The sequence below is a fragment of the Plecotus auritus genome, assembly GCF_963455305.1.
Source record: "Plecotus auritus genome assembly, chromosome: 3".
NCBI classification, from domain to species: Eukaryota; Metazoa; Chordata; class Mammalia; order Chiroptera; family Vespertilionidae; genus Plecotus; species Plecotus auritus.
Genome location: NC_137772.1, coordinates 8,932,541 through 8,953,506, shown reverse-complemented (window position 1 = coordinate 8,953,506; position 20,966 = coordinate 8,932,541). Strand labels below are relative to the sequence as shown.

The 20,966-nt window shown below is 47.9% G+C and overlaps 1 protein-coding gene across 1 annotated transcript in view; it reads left to right on the top strand.

Annotated features, from left to right (window-relative positions):
- The first annotated feature begins 536 nt into the window (after positions 1 to 536).
- The window catches only part of ENPP6 (ectonucleotide pyrophosphatase/phosphodiesterase 6), an 80,559-nt gene continuing 60,129 nt past the window's right edge, over positions 537 to 20,966 (top strand). Inside the window, exon 1 of the mRNA XM_080658945.1 lies at positions 537 to 856. Coding sequence (XP_080515071.1) covers positions 616 to 856 — 241 coding nt within the window. The 5' untranslated portion in view covers positions 537 to 615. The remainder of the gene's footprint in view (positions 857 to 20,966) is intronic.

Sequence of the window (20,966 nt, the reverse complement as noted above, 5' to 3'; positions counted from 1 at the left end):
CTCACAGATATGAGATGATAGAAATAGCAGCGGGGAAATGTCAGGGGCAAAAAAAAAAAAAGAATATTGGGGACCAGCTATGGTTATGGGAAATATTAATCCTGCTCTGTTAACCATGATTGTCTGGATTAAAGAAAGGACATTCTGACCTGGCTGGGAGTTGTGTGCCCCGGGGACCTGGGAGTCAACCTTGGACCCGGGGGGAATCATCCTTGGAATGCGGTCCATTCCATTCAAGAACTGCCTGTTATCATGGAAAGATGAATAACCTTGTTGCCCAAACCAATGGGCTCCCACCCCAGCCTGCTACTTCCCCGTGCCTGTCACGCCTGCTTCCCTATGTAATCTGTGTCCTACCCTATATGAGCAGCTGGCTTCTGGGGGGCTGCAGAGCAGATTTTTATGGATGACCTGCTGCTTGGAATAAATGCTCATATAGGACTCAAAAGAAAAAAAAAAAAGGGTGCTGTACCTTTAAATTCTGAAAGTGAACTTGGCTCAGGAAGGCCAGCAGTCAAGGTCCAGCCCCTAGAAGAGAGAAGAGCTACAGATTCTCCATCCTCGGTCTTTGCAAGGGGACGACTGTGCCAGCCGGCTCGGCAGGCTCCTGGCAGCATGGCAGTGCCGCTCCGGGCCCTCCTGCTGGTCCTCGCACTGGGCCTGGCCCAGCCAGCCTCTGCCCCCCGGAAGCTGCTGGTGTTCCTGCTGGATGGTTTCCGCTCAGACTACATCAGCGACGAGGCCCTGGAGTCCCTGCCCGGTTTGAAAGAGATTGTGAGCCGGGGGGTGAAAGCGGACTACTTGACCCCAGACTTCCCCACTCTCTCTTATCCCAACTACTACACCCTGATGACTGGTGAGTACCTGGTCCTCTGCTGGCGGGGGAGGAGGGTGCTGGCGTCCAACAGGGGTCCATTAGCACCTGGCCTCGGCGTCTGATGTACATGTTCAGGTTCCCCTAGTCCCTTGGGACGCCAGAGACAGACGGGAAGTCTGTGTTCTCGGCCCAGATTGTTGTTTTCATGGTTGTGTTCTCCGGAAGTTATCCCAAGGACCTGCTTTGGATTCTCAGAGGGTGGCGAACAGAGAGAGCTGCATGGATGGATGATTTAAAAAGGGGGTTATTTGGTTTACAACTCAAAATTCTAGCTAACTCCATGTTTTCCAAGTTCAACTTTAAAGAGTCAATTTGTCCTCATGAGCCTGTAGCACATTCCTTCCGTCCCCTCGCTCTGCAGTCATCTGTCATCCGGGAGGCATTCGACGTGTTTATCAATGTGCTGGGCTGTGCAAGTTCACGTGCATTCCTGGATCGCTAGGAGGGAATGGCTCAGTCAGATCGCGAAGGGTCACTTAGCAATGCCACTTGGCCCTTATTTGGCCTTTTTGGGGCAGGTGAAATAGCACAGAGAAGAAAAGATTTGTGGTGTGCCTCAGATTCCCATTTTTAACTTGTAGCATCTGTTGTGAACACAAAACAGAACAAGCCTGGTCAGCGTGGCTCAGTGGTTGAGTGTCGACCTATGAACCAGGAGGTCACGGTTCAGTTCCCAGTCAGGGCACATGCCTGGGTTGCGGGCTCAATCCCTATCATCCTTGATGTTTCTCTCTCTCTCTTCCTCTCCCTTCTTCTCTGAAATAAAAAAGAGAACAAAAATGCCAGCTAACCCAGACTGGGGGGTGCCAGGGTGCGAGGAAGCTGGGTTGGGCCTGAGGGTGACCTTCACTTAGGATTGCAGAGGGTCAATGTGATTCCATGGTCTTGTCCCGTCTGCATAGCAGGGACTTTCTGCGCACCCAGTTGGATTCCCGGCTTCCAGTAACCTGTGTGAGGCCAGCGAGGCACTGTCAGAAAGAATGTAGCCAACTGTCAGGGAGGCTGTTGAGAATGCACCGTTACTGCTGCGATTGCTGAACTTTGCCATGTGCTCTGAGCACAGGGAACACTCTGTCAGTTATGAGTGGGAAGGGGATGAGAACTCCATATCTCATCATGGATCCCCACAGAATGGCACAGCCATAGGAGTCTGCAAAGACAATTGACATATCCGACTTCATGTGTGGGTCCTCTATGTAGATGTACATAAAAATGCCATAAAATTAAAGGGGAAAGAGACTTGGGAGAACTAGAAATGAAGGCACAGAGACGGGGAAAAAAAATCCAGGCTGTGCTTAAGCGAACAATGCATTTGTTGATTTTAAAACATTTCCCCAGCAGACAAACAGCAGCCTCTCTGAGATGAGGCGGGGGGGGGGGGGGGGGGGGTGAGGAGGGAATGGGGGCGGACAGAACCCTCTGGTCCCCCCTGGGCGTGCGTCCCCCCTCGTCGGGAAGCAGTGTGCAGGCCGCGGGTCACACATAGATGCCATTGTGTGTCACAGCCCGACTGCAGCTCCGTCCCGGGAGGTTCACACACGCAGACCACCCCCTCCAGCAGCTTTCAGAGCCTCGCTGGGAGACCCCATTCATAGCTGCCACGTGCAGTTCCCCCGATCTCCGTGGAGAACGAACAAAATCCATTTCAGAAAGTCGGGCTCCAGGGAGTAAAAGGGGCCATTGCCATCTGCACAGAGGGATCAGGCCGGTGACACGGGCTTTTGTCTGTGGGACCCCCATTCCTGACATTGGCACCAGGAGTGATTTGCACCGAGCCCCGCCACGCAGAGACACGCCTCAGGTTCAGGGATGGCTCTTGTCACGCGTCCTTTCCATGGTGAACTGTGCAGCGCCCCAAAGTGCTTGCCAAAGATCTCACCTTCACTTTCTAATTCTTCTTTTTTTAAAAAAATAATTCTTTATTGTTGAAAGTATTACATATGTCCCCTTTTCCCCCATGAACCCCCTCCAGCCGGCCCCATCCCCCACCCCGCCCCAGGCCTTCAGCACCCTATTGTCTGTGTCCATGGGTTATGCATATCTGCATTCAAGGTCTTTGGTTGATTACCTCCCACCCACCCACCCTCCCCTGCCTTCCCTCCAAGATTCCGCACTCTGTTCCATGTTTCCATGTCTCAGGATCCACTCCATTCAGCAGTTTATTTTGTTACTTAGATTCTGCATATGAGTGTGATCATGTGATATTTGTCTTTCTCTGACTGACTTATTTCACTTAGCATGATACTCTCCAGGTCCCTCCATGCTGTCTCAAAGGGTAAAAGATTCTTCTTTTTTACTGCTGCATAGTATTCCATGGTATAAATGTGCCACAGCTTTTTTATCCACTGGTCTACTGATGGGCACTTGGACTGTTTCCAGATCTTAGCTATGGTAAATTGTGCTGCTATGAATATAGGGGTGCATACATTCTTTCTGATTGGTGCTTCTGGTTTCTTAGGATATATTCCTAGAAGTGGGATCACTGGGTCAAATGGCAGTTCCATATTTAATTTTTTTGGGGAAACTCCATACTGTCTTCCACAGTGGCTGCACCGATTTGTATTCCCACCAGCAGTGCACGAGGGTTCCCTTTTCTCCACAGCCTCACCAGCACTTGTCGTTTGTTGATTTGTTGGTGGTAGCCATTCTGACAGGTGTGAGCTGGTACCTCATGGTCGTTTTATTGTATCTCTCTGATGATCAGTGACTTTGAGCATTTTTCATGTCTCTTGGCTTTCCTTATGTCTTCTTTGGAGAAGTGTCTATTTAGGTCCTTTGCTCATTTTTTTTTTTTCCATTACATCAAGAATTTATTAAGGGAATGTAGCACACAAGACAATCCATGCTGCAGGGCAGGATGGATAAGGAACCAGCCCCACAATAAGGGGTGGACCAAGAAAGGCCTCTTTCAAAAACCAGCAGGCCTTGGAGCATGGAGGAGCTGAGGAGATTGTTACTTAAGTAGAACAGTCCGTCTTCTTCACAAACTTGTCTTGTAGCTTGCCTCTTACTGTAGAGCTCTCCCAACTCTGTAGATCCTTAATTACAAATGAGGACAGTTTACTGGTAACGTCTTATTCTAAAACACAGGAGCAGCAACAAGCTGGTATCCTCAGCTATGTCATTACCAGACGCTGCCAGGAAACATGGAGGCAGCCTACAAGAAAAAAGGGTGAAAGCTCTAAACCAAAAAGTTGATTCAGTACATCCACCTGCATGGACCAGGTGGAAGGCTCCCAAGCCCAGGTCCAGAGATATAGGAAAGGCGAGTGGCAGCTGCAGGTATTATGCTGACCGGAGCTGTCAAAGGCTCTCCAGGTTGCTCTTGCATGCAGTTGGAGAGCCGGTGGCTACAACCAGCCACAGCCCTTGGGAACATGCTGCTCTTTGCTCATTTTTAAATTGGATTGCCTTCCTTTTGTTAAGTTGTATGAGTTCCTTATATATTTTGGATATTAACCCTTTATCAGATGTATCATTGCCAAATATGTTCTCCCATACAGTGGGCTCGCTTTTCATTTCGTTGATGGTTTCTTTTGCTGTGCAGAAGCTTTTTATTTTGATGTAGTCCCATTTGTTTATTTTCTCCTCAGTTTCCTTTGCTTTAGGACATGTATCTATACACATGTTGCTATGAGAGATGTCTGAGATTTTGCTGCCTATGGTTTCTAGGATTTTTATGGTTTCATGACTTACATTTAAGTCTTTTATCCATTTTGAGTTTATTCTTGTGTGTGGTGTAAGTTGGTCTAGTTTTTTTTTTTTTTTGGCATGTATCTGTCCAATTTTCCCAACCCCATTTATTGAAGAGACTGTCTTGACTCCATTGTACGCTCTTGCCTTCTTTGTCAAATATTGATTGAGCCTTGGGTTGATTTCTGGGTTTCACCTTCACTTTCAAACTGACGTTAGCCCCAGAAAGCTCCGTGCTATGTCTATATATATTTAGATGGTAACATGTATACTCTGATGGGAAAGACTGCTCAATACTTAGGTCGGCTTCCCCCCTTTCCTAGAAGCAATATTAACACAGGACGTGTCTAGCAAGGCTCGCGTTCCTGTGCGGATGATTCTGGGCAGGGCTTTGTGGTACCTACTGAGGAAGCAAAGGCTGGGAGAGGCCAGGCTGTGAAGCTGGTGTCAGCTCTGCTGTCCTGGAACTGACTCAGGGCTAAGTGCAGACTATTTCCCCCAACATTCATGCTTATTTTTCTACCCGATGTTGAAAAATTCCTCTTTTTTTTTTAATGTAAGGAAGAATATAACCATGGGGAATTATACTTGAACATATGGTTTGAGCATTTGAGCATTTTATGAACCAACGAAAGAGTCATGCTAGATGCTTTGGGTTCTGAAAGGGAGGCTGTTTCAGGGTTCCCCAGGATTCATAGGCGAGACTACGACCTCACTTCATTATGTGAGTTATTGCCCATAAGACACAAGGCCCTGGTGTTCTTCTCTTAGTGGGAGGAGGAAGCCTGGGTTCTTGGAAAGAGCCTTAGCCTTGGAGCTGGAAGACCTTGGGTTGAGTCCTCTCAGCATCCAGGTGACGCGGGAAGACTTGGGGCAAAAGGCATTACACTGCCTCAGTTTCCCCAGATCTCAGGTGCCACCAGATGCAGACGTGAACACGAGCCCTACAGAGGGAACTAGAACAAGTTAGGATGGCACGTCTTAGGAGGCCTACATATAAGAAGGAAGCGAATGTCAAACTCCTAGGGAAGAGAATTTCATGGGAAGCCACGTGGCCGGTGATGGGAAATGAACAGTCACAGGATGTGGAAGGAAGCTCAGAAATCGAGCCCAGTCATTGACATGATGCCCCTGCAGCTGATTTTATGTTCTCCTTCAAGTTATATGTGTATCGGGACACATGTGAACAAAACTTCCCATAGTGATCGGGAAATAGTGATGGGGAAAATCCATCAAACCATTGACTCCTGGGGACACAGGATCCTAAAATAGGGCCTTTTACCCAGGGAGGCTACCCTCAAGTTGAGGATGGGAAACACCTCAAGTATCTAGTAATATTCTAAAATGAATGACAAGGACTGATGTGTTGAATTCCCAATCCCTGATACCTCTCAGTGTCACCATATTTAAAGGTAAGGTCTTTAGCCCAGCAGGTGTGGCTCAGTGGCTGAACATCGACCTACGAACCAGAAGGTCATGGTTCAATTCCCTGTAGGGCACATGCCTGGGTTGCAGGCTTGATCTCCAGTTTGGGGTGTGCAGGAGGCAGCCGGTCAGTGATTCTCTTTCATCATTGATGTTTCTATTTCTCTCTCCCTTTCCCTTCCTCTCTGGAATCAATAAAAATGTATTTAAAAAAAATAAAGATCAGGCCTTTAAGAGTTGACTAAGTTAAAACGAGGTCCTTAGAGTGGAGCCCTATTAGGAAGAGGAGAAAACGGGCCACCCGAGGACACTGTGAGAGGCTGCTGTCTGTAAGCCACGGAGAGAGGTCTCAGCAGGAACCAAACCTGCCGACACTTTGGTCTTGGACTTCCAGCCTCCAGAACTGAGAAGTAAATTTCTGTTGTTTTGCCACCCAGTCTGTGGCAACTCTAGCAAACAAATGCATGAAGACCAACAGGTAGTTTCCTAACATGCTACCGAGGACCAGAAGAGAGGGGGGTTTTCTTCCTTTTGGAGGAACAGGTGAGAGCATTGTGAGGGAGGTGGGCTCTGCTCTGGGAGAAACAGCCACAAGCATTGTGTGGATCAGTCTACCTTACTGGATGCATAAGCTCTCTTCAGGAAGAGCTGTGTGTGGCTCAACTTCATTGTGGTTAAAAATGCAACCACAGAGGAACGGCTATTTGATTTAAGTAAAGTTTCACATGAAATCCATGGAAGAGAAACAGTGGTGTGTTCAATCCAGATCATGCCTTAGAGAGAATGTTGAGTATGTTTTCAAGCGGCATGACACGGTTTTGGCCAAGGCCAATGGCAACATTTGTTTGTAATTCTTTGAACACTTCTTTATTTTTTTATTAAAATATAGTTGACACACAATATTTTATTAGTTTCAGATGTACACCACAGCGATTCTACCTTTGTATGCCTTACAGTGTGAGCACCAGGATATGTCTAGTGACCACGTATCACTGTGCAATGTTATTGTGATATTATTGACTATATTCCCTGTGCTGTACACTCTACCCAGTGGCTTAATTATTTATTTATTTTTTTAAAATATATTTTATTGATATTTTACAGAGAGGAAGGGAGAGGGACAGAGAGCTAGAAACATCGATGAGAGAGAAACATCGATCAGCTGCCTCCTGAACACCCCCTACTGGAGACGTGCCCGCAACCAAGGTACATGCCCTTGACTGGAATCGAACCCGGGACCCTTCAGTCCGCAGGCCGACGCTCTATCCACTGAGCCAAACCGGTTTCGGCTTAATTATTTTTTAAATAGAAGTTTGTACCTCTTATTCCCCTTTACCCTTTTCACCCATCTCCCACCCCCGCCCCTCTGGCAACCTTCAGTTTGTTCTTTGTATGAGTCTGTTTCTATTTTCTTTCATTAGTTCTTTTGTGTTGTTTTTTAGAGTTCACATATAAGTAGGTGATTTTTAGATATTCCTAAATTAATAAGGAGAAGAAGAAGGTTGGAATTATGCTTTGTTTTATTTAAGCCATTAGCAGTCATTGAGGTGAACTGGTTACAATTTATGCCTAGTGATCCTATGTCTCAAACTGTGTCTATCAATTTTGTTTCAAATTTTGATGATAAAGTTGGGGGCAGCAAGATGGTTGAAAGGAGAAGGGAGCTGTGCCAAGTAAGGGATCAAAGCCCCGCTGTTGGGAATTTAACCAGAATGCTAGCCATCGGCATAGCCTGAGAGAGAGCCCCATTCCAGCCAAGATTGTTGAAAGCCGAGGGCACAGCAAAGCATGAGCAAAGCAAGCGGTTCCGAACCTCACAAACAACCGGGAGGGGACGGCCAAAGCCAAGTTGTGTGTGGTCCTGGCTGTCGGAACAGGGCTGGGTCTGGCAGGGCCACCCTGCATTCTTAGATGGCTCACGCGGCCAGGCTGTCAACATGGGCATTGTGAGAGGCTACTTCGGTCTTTGAAACATGGTGTTATGGGCTGAATTGTGTGCGTCCCCCCGCCCCCGACCCCAGTTGTAAGTTGAAATCCCAATCCCCAATGCTTAGGTTGTAACTGTATTTGGAGATAGGGCCCTTCAAAAGCTAATTAAGTTAAAATGGGGTCAGGAAGGGGGGCGGCTAACTCAATATGACTGGTGTCGGTGTGAGAAGGGGAGAGCAGGACACAGGTGGGCACAGAGGGGAGACATGAGAAATCACGGGGAGAAGATGACCATCTACAAGCCAAGGAGAGAGGCTTCAGAAAAGACCAGCCCTGATGACACCTTGACTTTGGACTTCTAGCCTCCAAAATGATGAGAAATCTGATTTTTGTTGAAGCCACCAGCCGTGGCACATTGTTATGATAGCTCAGTAAGGTGGGATGGTGACTACGCTGCCAATAGAAGAATGAAGGTTTTCCTAGACAGACTGCTGCCACCCCAAACCTATGTACTGAGGCTCTCTGGTGGTTTCTGCCCTGAGACTGAGGTAGTCCTGGTGTGTTGGTTTCCTAGGGAAGCTGTAACCAATTCCCACAAGCTGGGTGGCTTACTTAACACAATAGAAACGATTTCTTCTCAGATCCGGAGGCCGGTAACCTAGAATCGAGGTGTCGGCAGGGCCACCCTCTCTCTGAAGGCTCCTGGGAGAACTGTCCCACGCCTCCTCTTAGCTTCTTGTGCTTGTCTTCCTTGGTCTGTAGATATATCATCGCATCCCTCCAGTCTTTGCCTTTTCTGTCACATGGAATTCTCCCCATGTGTCTCTGTATGTGTCTCTTCTCTTTCAAGGACACCAGTCTTACTAATGACCTCATCTTACCTTGATGACATGTGTGAAGACCTTGTTTCTCAATCAGGTGACACTCATAGACACTGAGGGATAGAACTTCAACGTATCTTTTTGGGGAACACAATTCGACCCGTGACACCTGATGTCGAGGGAAGAGCTATGGGTTTGCTGCAGAAGACCTACGCTCATCTTTATGTGACCTTCTGACTTTTGGAATTGAAGCAGTTCTTTTGCGTTTTGATATTATTTATCAGTAGAATGGAGAAAATAAACTTGGCCAAATAGGCTTGTGGTGAGGCCAGAATGAGAAATGTGTAAAGTCAACATTCTGAAAACTCTCCACATTACACACTGTATCAGTAAGATCAGGCTAACCCGTGTTGCAATAACAAGCTATACCAGAGGCTTACAGCAACTCAGGTGTACTTCTCACTCAGGTATATGAACACTGAGGATTAACTCTGCCCCATTTCCTCTTCGTTTTGAGACCAAGGCTGAAAAAGCAGTTTCTAAATAACACGTGCTGGTCACATGGCCAAAGGAAACCGGAAAATGCTAAACGATGTGATAATGCTTAAAACTTCTGTCTAGCAGTGTCACAAGTCACACCCACTAACATTTCATTGGTCACAGCAAATCCTGTTACTCGATGCCAGTAAGTTAGGGGTGTACAGCCCCACCCCTCCCCCCCTCCCCCGGCAGTGGGTGCAGGAATCATCTTTAACATCACAGCGCTGTGTCACAGACACAGAATGGCTACTTGTTGCATTTTGGAAGAACCTTGTGGGTCTTAATGAAAATGAATGGATTAGAGATATATGTACCTGCAGCTCAGGGAGGGTTACCATGGTCTTGAACATTTCCATGAGAAGGTGGAACTAGAACTAAACACTGAAGGATGAGTGAAAAGACTGTTAGTAAGAGATGAGTTTTGAGCCAGGTCTTAAAAAATCTATAAAGACTGATCTGAGGGACATAACATAAGCAAAGTCAGAGACACATTCACAAGACGGGAGGTGCTCAAACCATTCACCACTCAGGTGTGGGATAGAGGGTTAGAGAGGGATGCATTTGTTTTCTTTAAAGACATTCAGTTGATGGAAGGCCTTGAAAGCTAAATTGAGCTTGGCCGGTGGCTGAGTGTTGAGTGTGATCCATGAACCAAGAGGCCAGCGTTCAATTCCAGGTCAGGGCACATGCCTGGGTTGTGGGCTTGATCCCCAGTAGGGGGTGTGCAGGAGGCAGCTGATCTATGATTTTCTCTCATCGTTGATGTTTCTATCTCTCTTTCCCTCTCCCTTCATCTCTGAAATCAATAAAAACATTTTTTTTTAAAAGGAAAGCTGAATGGAAGATAATCCAATGAGCTCGCTTTTTTTTTTTTTTTCCTCCCCTTTTCTACTTGAAACATTTGAGCATCTTTTCTTTTTGATGGCTGTGAGTGAGGGGTTGAATTGGAAGAGTGCCCTTGAGGCAGAACTTGCTGATCGGATAACGAGTGGATATGGAAGAATTAAAAGTAAGGGATCCTGCATCAATTCCAAGGCTGTGAGATATTCAGGAGTCTGGGACTCTTATGAGCAGAGATGAGAAAGTTTGGGGGACTGTTTATTGGGGAAGTAGTTTCATCAGAATAGATTTCAAGTTGGAGTAGGATATCTACCTGGAGTTGAGACTTTAGGGGAGCAGGGACCACATCTTAAAGGAGAGTCCAGAAACGTGTAGAATACCCACAGTGGGGCGGGAAAGAATTTGCTCCTGTGGGTCTCAGGGGACCCCAGGCAATGGGCTTCTTATCTCTTTGTCTGCCACTCAGCTGGTGAGGACACTTCTCCCAGAAGCACAATCAAGTCTGTCTTCTCATTTGCATGATATTTCCCCTAAATTTTGTCACTTACTTCCTAGGGACACCTAACAACAGGTTTCTACTGAAAACGGAGGTCTTAATGGGTCCTGGTTAAGCTGCCTGAAGAGGCGGGCTGGGTCAGGGAGGTGGGGCAACAGCGGCCTCGGAGAGCACTATCCCTGAGAAAAAAGTGTGTTCCAAGAATTTGCAAGACTAATCTCTCCCGCACGTCATTATTTCAGCTCCCTTCAGCAGACCTCTCGGCACTGGAGGGCCACTTCTCAGAAGGCTTGTTTCTCTTGGCTTCCATGGTGATGAGAGGGACCTCTTGCTACATGGCGTTCAGCTGCTGGGAACCCGGCCCCGAAGAGGGAGTGGTTAGGGTGGTGGGTAAAGTTTCCGAATGTGGTGAAAGCTTTTGATTATAATAAGAGCAAACCCCTCCTTAAGAAGGTCCACCCACTGGAGCCACCGAGGCTGCGAACCAGGGCTGACCTCCCCACCCCACCGTTGGGTGACAGGCCCATGCCCTCCCGCCCAGGATGCGGGGAGCAGGGTGAGCCCTGCCTCTCTCGGTACCGGCTTCATCAGGAGGGCCATGTGCCAAAAACGGGAAAAAGGGCAGAAAACGAATTCCGAGGGAGCCTGAGTCAGCATGTGAGCGTTTATTTCAGAGACTTGAAGCAGCACCTCCTCAGGTTTCAGAGCCCCCTTCGTGAATGGGGCCATTGTCTACCGTCTCCCAGGCGGGCGGGCAGCTGGGGGCTTTTCTGGGTCCTGCCTGGAGCATTTGGCTCTTGGTGGATATTGTGCTCGATCATAACCATCTCCTGCCTTCAGTCCTTTTCAGAGGGAGGAGGAGGGGGCCGGGGAAGGGCTTGGACCCACGTGTGGGCTGGCTCTTTGGGACCAAGGGCTGCCAGGCAGACATCGCACACAGACTTTGGGGACACTGCGGGTACTTTGCACCTGAGGGAGTAGCTCCCCGACCCCAGGCCCATGCCCCTAAGAGCACGCACTCCTGACGTGGCGGGATCTGAGGGGGACCAGCGGGTGGTTGTGAGAATGTGTGTGAGCACCTGCATCAGGTCACCTGGCCTGTGCTGCGGGGTGAATGCTCCGGTGTGGGGAGTCCAGGTCCCCTGCCCCGTCCCCTTGGGTCTGCGCAGCCCTGTCTGCTCACCCAGGTTGTCCCACCAGAACGTCTGATGGGAAGCAGGTTGGAAAGCCAACAGGGTGAGCACGGGGAAGGAGTCAGCCGGCCAGGTTCCTTCTCTGGAGTCTGTGTGACCCCCTGGGACTTGGGATGAGTGACACCTTCTGTCTTGAGTTCTCACTGCTTCCCACCGAGAGGCCTGGGCAGACGGCGGCGCCCTGGGGTTAGCGGTGTGCTCAGTGAGTGCAGAGTGCTGGGCTGGGGACTCTGCTCCAGGACTGGGGACGCCGGGGGAGGGTCCGAGGAGATTAGGGCAGAGGGAGAGGGTGACTAGCAGGGGTGCTCAGTGACAGCCTGCACCTCTCTCTTCCCCTGATGGTCTTTGTACATTTGGAGAGCGTGGTCTGTGGTTGCCGCCGGCAGGGTGGGAGGCAGCAGACAAGGTCCTGTGCCTGTGGATAAAGCGGGCTAGACACCTACAGTGCTTTCCTAAGGGGCCCGGGCGTGGGCTCTGCTTCCAGATGATGCTCACAAATCAAATAAACGAGGCCACCCGCCGCGCAGCGCATCCTGTTCCCCGAGCATCCGTCTGCACGGGGAGGGCTTGGCTCTCTCAGGTGGACCTGAGAACACCCTGATTTACTGGTGGAAGGCAAAACCTTAAGCAAACATAGGAATTTGGGAGGAAACCTCAAATATTGGGCTTTCAGTCCCTCATTAGCAGACCACAGGCCCCGCCTGGAGCATGCTGCCCGTCCCATCCCACCGACTCCTCCACGAGAGCCCTCCCCGGCCGGCCACGTGGACTCCCTCCAGGGCTCCAGCGCTGTCTCTGGTAAAGGAGGCGGGCCCTCTCTAGGCTACACCCCTGGCCTGCAACACACCCCGCCAGGAGTCCACCAGAGCGGGGAGATGTGCGAGGCAAGGGCACCCCAGGACACACTGGCACCTCAGAGAAGTCGCCAGGGTCCTCACGCTTGGTTCCAGCCGTCCCTGGAGAACGCCCCTAAGCCACTCAGCTGAGATGTTCCCGGAAGCCAGGCCACAGCCAGTTATTTTAAGTTTTTCACACCCGTCCCCCCAGTCTGTGGTCAGGCATGCTGTGTGTGTGGAGGCAGTACCCCCTGCTCTTGGTCCAGCCAGACTCTCCGGGGAGGGAGGAGGCAGCGGGCACCCGAGGCACCACCATTTGGGGCCACCAGGAGGGAAAACATCTCTAAAGGTACATAGAGACTAGGCACTGGCTTCTTATTGGAGGGACCCCTGGATAGATGAGAAACAAATATATGGGACAGCTGTCTCTCTTTTTGAACAATATGATTTATCTGTTCAGAATAGCAAATTGAAAGTTATCTGGATTCAGTGGAGCTTTGGTTGACTAGCAGACATGTTACCTTAGCATTGGCTAAGCCCCTGTTTGAGTTCAGGCTGCTGTGACAGTACCGCAGACTGGGCGTCTTACAAACGGCAGGCATGTATCCCTCCCAGTTCCGGAGGCTGGGCGGGTGCGATCGCGGGGCTGGCAGGGCCGGTGCTGGTGCAGCCCTCTTCCAGGCTGCAGGTGGCCATCTTCTCACTGAGTTCTCACATGGCGGGAAGACGGCAGGAGCTCTCCGGGGTCCCTTTCATAAGGGCACTAATCCCACTCACGAGGGCCCCACCCTCATGACCTAATCCCCTCCCAGAGGCTCAGCCTTAGCCTGCTGCCCTCACATTAGGGATTAGATTTCGATAGATGAGGTTTGAGAGGACACAAACATTCTGTCCACTGCACTCTCCTTGGGACCTGGGGAAACAGAACCACATTAAAAGGGTTGTTTACCTGGGGCTGCCCAGCCCAGTGGGCCTAAAGCAATGTTTGGTTTGCTCAGTCTGTATTTCCAGCTTACAAACCACAGCCGGCCAAGGCTCAGGAGGCCCCCAGTGTAGGCACTGTCACTGTCCTTTGAACACTCTCACCTCCGGAAGCTGACCCTCTGAGGAGCAGGATGAGGGCAACCTACCAGGTCCCACCTCCCATTCAGCCCTGAAGCTCCCACTCCCCAGGTGGCTCCCTGAGGCTCCCCCTGCAGGCCAGCCTGCACCCCACCCTGCATTTGGTCTACACTTGCTCAAGGGCAGGGGAATGTGGTAACGTAGGCAGTGTCAGTGTCAGGGCCCAGTGCCTGCTCGGAGGAGACACTTGATGGTTGCTTGTTGGACTCTGCTAGGTCAGTGCCAGGAACTGACTTCTGTCGGACCCCACGGTGGAAGGCTCGTGTCCTCTGTCTGTCTTCTGGCCTCCAGGTGAGTTTTGTTGCGCCTCACCTGCTAAGGGTCCACTGTTTGCTAAAGAAACCCCGGCCATACTCCAGAGCCTCTAAGCTCCCTCCTTCCTCTTCACACTGAACATGCTTCTCCTGTCGGGGCCCCGAGCCACACCACCGCCACATTCCTCCTGTCATCATGGCCTCCCAGCACCCAGGGCTGTCCCCGGTGGAGCTGGGATCTGTGGTGGATCTCATTCCAGGTTCCGGTTACTCCCCGTCTGGCCCATCCCTTGCAGCTTGGCCAGCTGGCCTTGTCCCAAACCATGGCAGCCCTCCCTGTCCATGTCTGCCTGTGACTTTCAGAGTTCATTTCAGCATGCTTTTGTCGGTAAAATATAACACAGAAACCATGTGGAGGAGCTCGGGAATATGTAACCAAACCCACGATATCCTGATCCAGAATTTCCCCCGAAGGCATTCAGAGTTACAAAATGTAAAAAGCAGAAGATGCCTTCTAAATTCGAACGCGTTTATTCATCTCACTGCGCAGCACAGGAGACCGAGCCCTAAGACTCAGGCCCTGCAGCTAGATCAGGGCAGAAGCTCACCAAGCACAGGTCTCCGAGTCCGGGCAGGTCCGGCCTCCCTCAGGTGACCAGGCAGGGAAGCCCAGGTGTCCTTTCCGACCCTGCCTGCCTGTTGACCCAGGTCACCTCCTTACCCGAGCTCTCAGCTGGGCCCTGAGCTCTCCACTCCACTCTTCCATGGGTGGGCTCCCTGCATGGATTGCTTTGGGTTCTTCTCTCACCCTCATTACCATCTCCAGGATGGGTGAGCTGCAGTGGAGATGAGATTCAAGGAAGCTTTCTTGTAGATTTTATCAAAGGTCAGAGAGGAGATAGAACCATCTAGAATGCTGGGGTGGTGCTTGGACTCCCGTTCAGCTGTCCTCCCTACTTCCCAGGGCTATGGTTGACACTGGAAGGCCGGCTGCTATTCTTTAAACTCCGTACATGACCTCGCCAAGTTCCGATGAAACAGATAAGGGAATCTTGTTCCAAAGAATTCACTCTCAGACTGTGTCAACATGCATTTCAACATGAAGCTGAAAGGGAGGATAATCAGATGAAACAAAAAACGGTGTTGTTTACCCAATTCCCAACCACCTGTTTGACTGTGTGGGGGTCTTGAAAACTCGCCTCGAGATTCCATCAGGAGACATCGGACTGATTCCTAACCTTCTAACAAAGGGGTCACCAGAGTCCACGTGGCCAGTGGTGAACCCCCTGGTGGCCTGGAGTTTTGGAAGCTGATCTCTCCACCTCTGCTCCATCACCTCTGTTTCTGTTGGAGACCTGTCTGGGAACTCGCAGTCCTCCCTTTGCTCCCCTCCACCCAGCTTTCTCTTCCAAAACAAGACGTCCCTTCTCTAAAAGGCCTTGACCTTCGGGTAGTAACATTTCAGAGCTGGGTGGGGCTTGGAGATTGTGTTCTAATCTATCTATTCGTGGACTCCTTTACCACTGACAGTCAGAACTACAGAAAGTGGCAATTATCACAACATATAATGTCGGTGTATATTCACACAGTACATTTGTATATGAACAGTCTCCAAGGAGGGATATATTGAACGTTTACTTTGTGAGAGGGGCTGTTCTAAAGATGACTGGGACATGGCCTCCCTCTGTCTTGAATGAGCTTGTAATTAAGACGGAGCAACTAAATAAATATATGTTGAAATAAATATGAGCACAGAATAGAATAGGCAGAGGGGACGCATAGCCCATTTCTGAGGCTGCGAGGTGAGGAGGGAAGGCTCACTGAAGTGATGGTGTCTGGTTAAAGCCTGCAGGATTCGGACTGGTGGCAATAATGAGAGTTTGGAGACCAGACCTGTGGTTAGAGACAATTACTCTGACATTTCTTTTTATTTATTTATTCTTTTTACTCTGACATCTCTGAGCATATGGGTTTAAGGGAGGCCATCTGAGTCTAAGGCGAGAATGTGGGAACCTGGGGTCAAGGATTTGATAGGCTCTGTGGAGAGGGCAAGACTGTGTGGAGGATCAGAGAGAGAGAAAAAAAAATCTGAGGATCAGACAAGAATTCAAGTGACTCTTAGGGTATAATTAATGAATTAATGAATCAATCTGTGTTCACAAAGTTGAGTGCATAAGAAATAGTACGTGCTTTGATTTTCTTAACAAAATCTAAACCCATGGGTGAACCTTGAAAACATTCTAAGTCAAACACGCTACACAAAAGAACACATATTGTGTGAGTCCACTTCCATGAGGTAGGTAGACTAGTCAAGGTCACAGAACCAGGAAGTGGAATAGTGGATACTGTGAGCTGGGGAAATGGAGTGTTTAATGGGACAGGGTTTCAGTTTGGGATAATATTTCTGAGGATGGATGGTGGTGATGGTTGTACAACAATGTGAATGTACTTAATGCCACTGAACTGTACATTTAAAAATGGTTACAGTGATAAATTTTGTATTTGTTTATTTTACCACAGTAAAAAAAAAACACACCCAAATCTGGTCTTGACCCCCATCCCCACTGGGCTCAAAAGAAATTCAGTCTCAGGCCTGACCAGTGTGGTTCAGTGGTTGAGTGTCAACTACTGAGCCAAGAGGTCACGGTTCTATTCCTGGTCAGTGCACATGCCTGGATTGCAGGTTCAATCCCCAGTAGGGGGCATGCAAGGGGCAGCCGATCAATGATTCTCTCTCATCATTGATGTTTCTATCTCTCTCTCCCTCTTCCTTTTTCTCTGAAATCAATATATATATATTTTAAGGGTAAAATTTAAAAAAAATCAGTCTCAGACACTACTGGTGGGTAATGGGGTGACTTTTCCTCCTCCAGGGTTACACAAAGGTCCTGGGTCATATATAATCCCAAGGCACGGGGCAGCAGACCGGTCATTGGTCCATCCTGGTTCCCCCAATGCCCACATGTTGGTCCCTACAGCTCCAAGACCGGGCTCTGCTGTTCTGAGCTGCAAACCCCGTGTTTGGATTCCGGCCATCCCTGTCATGTCTCTCATCTGTCAGTGCTCCCCGCAAGCAGTACTCCCCATTTCCTGCTCTCCCTGGCCCAGCTGACTCCCTCATACCTTTCCATCAGGACCAGCTTCGTGGCGCATGACCTGGGCCCTCCCATGGAGCCCCATGCTTGCTTTTCTGCTCCGCTGTCAACCTTTTGCAATTCTTAATAGTTTACGGACAAGGGACTCCACATCTCCATTTTGCACCAGGTCCTGCAAACCCGGCAGCCCGTGCCGCCTTCCTCTCTTCCTTGCTTCTCCCAAAGGCAGATGTCCTTTCTTGCTCCCCTCCCCTCCAGAGACTCACAGTGAGTTCCGACGGGCTCAGTTTGAGATGATAAAACATCCCAGAGGAAGGCGTGTGTCCAGCAGGCAGTATCAGCGGTTGTTTCAGAAACACAGACCTCCCCACAGACAATTCAGTGATTTTTAGTATGTTTACAGAGGTGTACCACTATCACCAATATACTTTTAGCATATTTCCACCACGCCAAAGAAACCTTGTGTCCTGTAGGTGCTCAACATTCCCACCTTCAGCCCTAATCTACTTCCTTTTTTTTTTTTTTTTAAAAAAAAATGTTTTTATTGATTTTGAGAGAAGAAGGGAGAGGGAGAGACAAGAACATCAATAATGAGAGAGAAACATCATCAGTTGGCTGCCTCCTGCACGCCCCCTACTGGGGGATCGAGCCCGCAACCTAGGCATGTGCCCTAATGACCTCCTGGTTCATGGGTCAATGCTCAACCACTGAGCCACACTGGCCGGGCAAGCCCTAATCTACTTTACTTCTCTAGGGATTTGCCTTCACAGTTCATGTAAATGGAACCACAGAACCCATGTCCCTTTGTGTCCGGCTTCTTTCGCTTAGCATAATGCTTTTGAGGTTCGTCCGTGTTGTATCAGTACCTCATTCCCTTTATTGCAAGAAGCATTCCACTGCGTGAACAGGCCACATCGTGCTGCCGTTGGGGTTTCCACTTTTCGGCTGTTGTGAAAAAAGCTGCTGTGAACATTCACGTACAAGTCTGTGTGGAGATATGTTGTCATTTCTCCTGGGTACACACCTGGAAGTAGAATTGCTGGATCATATGCTAATTCTATGTTTAACATCTGAGAAATTGCTAATGCTTTTTGCCTGCAGAATTTTTTCATTCCCATTAGCAATGCATGATGGTTCTCATCTCTCTACATCCTTGATAACATTTGTCCCATTTTTTTTTTTTAATATGATAGCCACTCTATTGGGTGTAAGTGGTATTTCGTTGTGGTTTTCGCATTTCCCTAATGACTGAATGCACTTAACATAATGAGCTTATTGGCTATTTTATAACCTCTTTGCAGAAATATCTTCCAATTCTGTTATCTATTTTTAAAAATTGGGTTATTTGTCTTTTTATTATTAGTTGTAGGAGTTCTTTATATATTTTGGATATATGTTAGGGAATATAATTTGCAAATATTTTTCTCCGGGTAGTGGTTGTCTTTTCACTTTTTTTTTCCTTTCTTTTTTTTTTTTTAAAATATATTTTATTGATATTTTTACAGAGAGGAAGGGAGAGGGATAGGAAGTTAGGAACATCGATGAGAGAGAAACATTGATCAGCTGCCTCCTGCACACTCCCCACTGGGTATGTGCCCGCAACCAAGGTACATGCCCTTGATCGGAATTGAACCTGGGACCCTTGAGTCCGCAGACCGACGCTCTATCCACTGAGCCAAACTGGTCAGGGCTCTTTTCACTTTCTTGATGGAGTGACTTAAAGTACAAAAGCATTTGATGTTGATGAAGTCATATATATATATATATATATATATATATATATATATATATATATATTAATGACTGTACTTTTGGTGTCATATCTGGGAAATAATTGCCTAACCCAACATCATGAAGAGTTTTACACTTTCAGTGCTTACATTTAGGTTTGTGATCCATTTTGAGTTAATTTTTTGTGTATAATGAGAGGCACTTGTCCCAGCACCATTTGTTGAAAAGTCTATTCCTTTCCCACTGCATTTTTTTTTTGACACTTTTGTTAGAAATCAACTGATCATAAAAGTTAGTTTATTCCTGGGCCCTCAATTGTATTCCATCCTTATGCTGGGACCACACTGTCCTGATTACTTAACTTTGTAGGAAATTTGAAATTGGGGTAATTCTTACATTTTGTACTTCTTTTTGAAGATGGTTTTAAGCTATTTTGAGTTGCTTGAATTTTCAAATCATTTTTAGGATGAGCTTGTCAACTTCTGAAAACAACAAAAAACGCAGTTAGGATTTTGACAGGAATTGTGTCGAATCTAGAGGACAATTTGGGAAGTATCGCCTTCTTAATATTATTGTCTTCTGATGCACAAACACGGGATTTCTTTCCATTTAGTTGGGTTCCAGGTTCTTTCGGCAATACCGTATGATTTTCAGAGCACAGGTCTCACACTTCTGTGAAATATTTCTGAGCGCTTCATTCTTTATGACGTCATTGTGAATAGAATTCTTAATTTCCTTTTTCAGCTTGTAAAAACACAATTGGTTTTTGGGTGTTAGTTAATCTTGAACCTGGCTACTTTGACGAATTTTAAAAAAATTAATTCTAATAGTATTTTATGGATTCCTTAGGATTCTCTGATATACGAATATACAAGGTCACAATTCCTGCAGTTAACATACAAACATTAAAACCTGTAAATAAATTTTTGTGTGTTTATTTGAGCCAAACTGTCAACAATTGCCGGGAAGCAGAATCTCAACAGATTGGGGATAATGCTCAAAGAAAGGCAGTTTTTCATATATTTTTTTACATTGCAATCAAAGGAGGGACATAGGTGGGTTACATGAAATCCATTGGTGAGAGATTAGAGAGGTGGGAGAAAGCAAAGCCTCTGGGATTGGATAAAGAGTAAAATGATAGACACATACTTTAAAAATATATATATATTTTTATTGATTTCAGAGAGGAAGGGAGAAGGAGAGAGAAACATCAATGATGAGAGAGAATCATTGATCGGCTGCCTCCTGCATGCCCCATACTGGGGATGGAGCCCATGACCTTGTCTCATAGGTTGACGCTCTACCATTGAGCCACACCAGTTGGGTGACACATACTTCTTTCACTTGGGTGCAGGATAGTTAACAGTCAACAATTAACATGATAACAATAACAATGAGGGAATTTGTGGTATCATTTGGTTGTGCCCTGAGGAGTCCGAAAAAAGGGAAGTTAAAAGTTACCCTGACATTTCCATGATCCTGTTATCATAGATGCAAAAAAGCAATAAGCTCGGTTAAGATAGAGGTTGACCTTGTCAGGGAAGATACAGGTCTCGGAGGTGACCTATAACTGCTGTTAGTCAAAGTGTAATTTCAGACCATCCTTTGTGGTGACTTTAGGTCTCTGAGTTTGCAAGACTCTGCCATGCAGGCCTTCCCTGAGCTGGTCAGGTTAACTGTGGCTTCTTTCATCCACTCTGCCAATAAGGCAGCTGCTTCTTCCTTTCTAATCTTGATGCCTTTGCTTGGGAGTTCTGGGAGGGCATTTTTGCAAACAAAAGATGTCAAGTCTAGACAGAGAAGTAACAGTCTGAGGTCACCCAGCCAGGAAGTGAGTAAGTCAGGACTCAACAGAAGACTGCTCCCCCCCAGGCATCACTCAGCTCTCACCCCCTGGCCTCCCGGTTGGGAGACTGGGAACCTGAGGAGACAGCAGGTGGCCTCTGTCCCTGCAGCACTCCTGTAGCCTTCCTTTGTCACCTCCAAGCAGCCAGACTCAGTCCAGCGGGGAGCAGAATGAGTATTTCCCAGGCGTCTGAGTGTGTGTATGTCTGTATGTCTGTAGCGCTCAGTGCTAGGTGCTTTCGAATACTATTTCAATCCATCCTCACAAA